We start from the raw sequence: 6000 nt of genomic DNA, 5'->3' as shown, positions 1-6000 counted from the left end.
ATATCCGTTGGCGTAATGGACCACATATGAGCTATAATATTGGTGGGGACTATTCTACGGAACGGAACGGAACGGAATGATGGACTAAACCACGGAACGGAACGCTTTCTAAAATTGAAGCTTGCAACTTACCATTGCTGAAACTTCCCTTCCCTTATAAGTTAGCAGTGGCATCTCCAGTGCGTGATTAAACATAAGATAAAAAGAATTAACGGATCGATTGTGGGTTTTTGTTGGTTGTCATTAGTAACGAAGTATTATTGTGGGATGAGCTGTATCAGTGATGTTCATCCATACGGAAGGGAACTTTATGTGAGCTGTTTTTCTTATTTAGACTTTAGAAAACAGTCTGGGCCGGTCTTTCAAGTCATAAGTCAGTGTATAAATAAAGCAAGCAGGAAGATACTGGTAACAGGAAAGAGCCAGCTGAATTAAAACTTGAAGAATTTTGTGCAGTGTGTGAGGAGCAAATATTTTGGCAGACCGCAAGGAGGGTATATTCTGCAAACATCACTGAAGTGTATGCATGGAGTTATTTATATATTAACAGCTGGTGCAGTGGACTAATGCTGTATTCAATAGTGAGCTGATTTTATCTGTTGCACAATTCAAGGATGTGTCTGACTGCTAGCCTTGAATCAGGCTAAATGCCAAAACTCCAAGATCAGCCAACTCTCTATTATAAGCCGCATGTGAAACCATGCCTGTAGCCACCAGGCAAACGTGATTTGGACCAGGATGTGTGTGTAATTTCAATGTATCTAGTCAGACCTGAAATGGAACACTCACATTAATTACATACCACCTAAGAATCCTAGGATTTCTTAAGTGTAACATTTCACATGCTTCACTTCAAACAAAACAGGTTAAATTTGTTCGTCTATTTTCAAGTGATTCCCAGTCCAGCTGGTCCATGAAATTACAATGGGATCACATGTATTTGTTACAGTGAGGGCTGTCCTGTGTTGGATCTACTCTAGAGTTGAGATTTCAAGGTAGACTCACTGCCAATGTACTGACACTAGTACTGTTGTAGCATGTTTAAGTGGAGGACAAATGAAATAGTAATGCTAGATTATTTATGTATTTTTCATAATGAAATTGATATCCCATTTTGATTTGTACTTCCACTTTGCAACATATTCAAGAACAAGAAGCTACCACACTTAATCTCCAACCACTGTCATTAATTAACCAAGATCTCACTAGTCTGTAATTCACCCTACTGTAGTGATTTTATTGATTCATCTGTATGTTTTCTTCATTTTCCTTTGAAGTTGTACCAAGAGTTCATAATAAGGTGGAGTGTCTAACTTGAACGCATTCACCAAACACCCTGCTTAAAGTAACACCTCGGCCTTATTTCAGAACAAAGGCTTTACCTTCTTCAGCAACACTAATCAACAGTTTTCTATCCCCCAGTAAAGGTGTTGATTTGATGAAAGGTGAACTTTACGCAGGGTGTTTGTACAGGCCATACTGAGAGTTAGACACTCTCTCCCATACAAATCAGTATTACGAACTCTTGGTTGTACAGTGTAGGTAAACAAAGATAAGTTTCTCTCCCATCTTATTCTAGGATTTCTATTGACAAGGAAAATTCAATTATTTGTATACAGGCTCAAAGTTGAGAAAATATAAAGAAAGTGAATTAATATTATACAGTCAGTTTGCTTTTGGATATTTAATGTCTCCAACCACAACAAAAATTCTATGAATCCATGCATCTCATCACTGGTCGTCTGAACATTCTGAAAGTGATACCTCACTCAATCAACCATATATTCTGTTTATTAGACTGAATAAAGTCATGATTACCTAAACAATCACTTAATTAATGTTTTATAATTATCCTATTCCATTTTCCTGGAGGTTCCACTGATAAAATGCAATTTCAGCAATGATAGCAAGTTGATTCAGAAAGCATTCCATTCTGTAAAATAGACCCCATCCAGAATTCAACTCAGTACTCAGGCTGAGATATCTGACAATAGTCCACTACTCTGTTAATGAATCATTGATGTTCACACAATATAGCCTCCTTGAGGTATCTGAATGTTTGCTCCTCACACACTGCACAAAATTCCTTTAGATTCTGCTTAGACTGAGTTGATTCAGCTTGTCACCATACTTGTTTCTTTTGTAGTGTAGCTATACACATACTGATTTATGCCGATTAGAAAGGCTGGGCCTCAGACTGTACATTCTAAAGTCAAGTAAGTAAAAATAACTTACATACTAGTAAAAACAAGTCATGCATTAGTTCCCTACTTGATATATCCGAAGATGAACACACTGAGTCAGCTATTCCCACAATTAGTACTTCGTTACTAATGACAACCAACAAGAACCCACAATCGATCCTTAAATTCGTTTTATCTTTCTTGGGGTAACGTTTGATTACCTGCTGGAAGTGCCACTGATAACTTGTACAGCAATGGTAAGCTGCAAGCTTCAATCTGAGAAAGCATTCCGTTCCGCAGTTTAGTCCATCATTCCGTTCCGTTCCGTAGAATAGTCCCCACCTATAATATTATAGTAATCACTATTACAGTTTATCACTTATGCTACAGCGTAAAATAATGCCAATTATTTATGCTACAGAGTAAAATAATGCCAAGTGCACACCGTTATTTACACAGCATTAATTAGTAGCTAGAGACTAGCTAGCTAGCTGTTGTTTTATTGTATAATAACTTATTCAACCACTACAATAATATAGCTACAAGGCCAAGAGTTACGTATGTACAACAACTATATATAACTTGGGAGTCATACCTGCTCTGGTATCTACTGCTCGAACAACAAAGGGTTTTTGAACAGAAAGTCCCGCAAAAAAATACGAAAATTTGGAAATCCAGGCGTCCGATTATTGAGGTCACGACACACCCGAACATTTACGATTGTAGCTCCGCTTATGAATGAAGGAAAGGAAATAACTATGACTACTTTGAAAGTGCATGGCTTACCCTAATAGATGGTGGTGGTTGTGGGGATTTTCGTTTTTTAGTGAGTGATTGCTAGGCGGTGTCCGATAAAAGAGGTAAACTTCCGATATTAGAGGTTTTCGGACAGTCACTTTAATCGGCTGTAACAAAGGAACCACAAAAGCTAGCAGGCTTATCTTTTAGTGCATTATTAGCCTAAGTGTAAGGTTTCTCCACACCAAAGTTCAGATGATTCGGCTTAGTAGTTTCTGAGAAAACGTGTCCGATTATAGATGGTGTCCGACAATAGATCGCTTACTCTAAAGCTCAGAGTGCTCACTATTTAGAGGCGAATAATTTGATATACAAGATCACGTGATGCGGTTTTAAAAATCTAAAATGGCGGACTGTTTTTATTGATTGTGTCACGAAGAAATCGGTCGCGTGTAGGTGTTTGAAACTCACCTTAGTGCTTTTAAGACATTGGTTCTACACTTTGGTAAGTTAGATAATGTTGTTTATTATTGTCAGGCGAGTCTTTTAGTATAATTTGTTATACAATTGAGCATTTGTAGGGGCTTTGTCAATGCTATAAACTTATTATATTTTTTAAAACACTAATTGCACAATAATCATAAAACGTGTGGGCTTTCAGGGTAGACTATGCACACAATTTTTGGTCCTTAAAGGGTTAACGTAACAGCATCCAATGAAAAGTGACTTGCAATTTGATCAAATTTAGAATCTGAAGCAATTTTACACAATTGTAACTCCGAGAAAGCTTAAAAATATCCTTGATTCTTGGTTGAACCTGTAGTTAAACTCATTCAATATAATATCCAGTACCTCATAATAGAATCCGACACGTAAGCTTTCTTCATATGATGAAGAGTATTCATTCTGCCAATTTTCATCTATACGACGGCTAACCTTTCTGCGTCTAGGCTCCAACACTTCCACATTTTTTTCCCTAGCAAATTCGACAGCTTTGTCATAATACTCTTTAAATTTTGTTTCATTTCTCATATCTCCAATAGTTTTAACTGTGGTATCAACAACTTGCAATGCACTAACAATGTCAATATCCTCTCTTTGGAGGTAATCACTGACAGTACGACTTTTGAATAGTAGGTCTTTCAAAACAAAAAGACAAAGAAAAAAAAAATCAAATTTGAGAATAGAAAATTTAAGCCCACATGCTTCTGCACTGATTCGACCATCGTGACAGTTGTCTTGAATTTCTTCTAATGATTTCACAATGGCTTCAAAATTTTCATACACTGCCTGAACTGCATCACTTCTGCATGCCCACCTTGTGTCAGATAGTTTTTTAAGGGTTTTAACATGAGGCTTTGAACTTAACTCCTTCATAAATGCCACAAGTGTGCTGTGTCTGTGAGGACTGGCTTCAATAAAGGTATAAAGATTCTGTATTACTCCAAAAAAATTTCTACAGCATTGGTTACTAGAAGTTGCTTCTACCAACACTAGGTTAACACAATGTGCATAACAGTGACAGTATATGGCCCTGGGTTGAATTTCCTTAACCTTAGCCTGAACTCCAGCATGTATGCCCCGCATTTTGCTGGCCCCGTCATAACATTGACCAACTAAATTGTCAGTTGTCAATCCAACTTTTGATAAACCTTTCAACAATATTTGAAACAGTGCCTCTGCAGTAGTGCTGTCAGTAGGACTCAACATCTACTAGTCGTTCTTGAATCACATATTGTGAATCAACATACCGTACTACTATTGAAACCTGCTCTTTGTGACTTAAGTCGCTGGCTTCATCCATCATGATGCTAAAATAAACAATTCCTGAAAATTCTTCCTTTAGGAGTGAAATCATGTTGTGATAAATAGCAGATATTAAATCATTTTGAATAGTCATAGAGGTGTATCTTGCATTCCGTGGTCCATCTTCAAAATGTGCTTTCAAAAGTCCATCATATTTAGGTAAAAGCTGTGTTATCTCCAAAAACAAACCTCTGTTGTGAGATTCATTATTTTCTCGATGAACACGTAAGGGATGTCCAGTTTTGACAAGCAGTAAAATAACATCAATAATACGATGCAGTATCTCTCTATTAGTTTCTTGTTTTTGCAATCTAGAGGAACTTTTAGCACTGGCTTGGTCTAATTGATGATTAATAGGAATTGATGTGAGCAATTCTGCATAAGACAATGCTGACTGCTTATGTACAAGTGAGCTCTGATGTTTTGATAAAAGAGTGGTAGCTTTTTTCCACCTCTGCCTTTGAGTACCGACTGTTGTGAATGCTGTATCCAATTTACCTGAAGTACCGGGAACTGTGTGTCCAAATGCACGACATATAAAACAGTACATTTTGTCCGTAATTGGTGAGTATTCCAGCCAATTATGTGATCTGTACCACCTTGGTAAAAAACATCTTTTCCTACCATTGTGAAGTGTAGATCTGTAATTAGGTAACTGGGGTTGGTAGAGTCCATCCCTAATTCTCACTTGTTTTTCCCGCTCGCTACTAGGAAAGGGTAATGATGGGTCATTGGTGGGGTTTAAATCTACAGTTGGTACAGTACCTGTGCTATTACTTACTCTTGGACAAGGTGGTGAAACTCCACTTACACTAACAGAGTCTTCACTAATACTGGTTCGGATACTTTCACTGTCTGAAACTAACTCTGAATTAAGACGAGATGACGAATGTGTCGACGTAGGATAACCATCCTCAGAGTCTGAGCTGCTTGGGTTATCTACCTCAGAGCGATGAATTAAAAACGGATCACGAGAACTTTGTATACCACTGGCCATAAAAGCAACAATCCCACAATCAGTTATTAATTATTAATTAAATCCCACAATCGATTTGTTCAAGCTAGTATTTCTTGGAGTATTAAATTATGGACCATCTTGTTGGTATCGTGGTGCTTGGGGAAGTATTAATGTAAGTTTTAAGTAACAAAGCATTGTAGTTGACTTGTCTATGCATGCAGAGTTTGTTTATATGTTGTGGGTGTATTGAATATATAGCTAGGATGGAGGTACTAAAATTTAGCAGGGGGGGCCATGTGAGAGTCGCCTATGATA

General features: G+C 37.4%; 2 protein-coding genes across 2 annotated transcripts; both read right to left on the bottom strand.

Annotated features, from left to right (window-relative positions):
• Positions 1-3683: 3683 nt before the first annotated feature.
• On the bottom strand, positions 3684-4508 carry LOC136245950 (zinc finger MYM-type protein 1-like). Its single transcript, XM_066037403.1, has one exon. The coding sequence runs from the start codon at positions 4506-4508 to the stop codon at positions 3684-3686; it is 825 nt and encodes a 274-aa protein (XP_065893475.1).
• A 106-nt stretch (positions 4509-4614) lies between these two features.
• LOC136245949 (zinc finger MYM-type protein 1-like) lies at positions 4615-5724 on the bottom strand. Its single transcript, XM_066037402.1, has one exon. The coding sequence runs from the start codon at positions 5722-5724 to the stop codon at positions 4615-4617; it is 1110 nt and encodes a 369-aa protein (XP_065893474.1).
• Between the last annotated feature and the right edge of the window lie 276 nt (positions 5725-6000).

The sequence above is a fragment of the Dysidea avara genome, chromosome 15, assembly GCF_963678975.1.
Source record: "Dysidea avara chromosome 15, odDysAvar1.4, whole genome shotgun sequence".
NCBI classification, from domain to species: Eukaryota; Metazoa; Porifera; class Demospongiae; order Dictyoceratida; family Dysideidae; genus Dysidea; species Dysidea avara.
The sequence above is the reverse complement of the archived record's forward strand: the minus strand, read 5'-3'. Positions and strand labels throughout refer to the sequence as shown.

What these genes read in the sequence shown, in the direction of transcription:
- LOC136245950 (XM_066037403.1), bottom strand. Translation starts at nt 4,508, where the DNA reads ATGCGGGGCATACATGCTGGAGTTCAGGCTAAGGTTAAGGAAATTCAA.
- LOC136245949 (XM_066037402.1), bottom strand. Translation starts at nt 5,724, where the DNA reads ATGGCCAGTGGTATACAAAGTTCTCGTGATCCGTTTTTAATTCATCGC.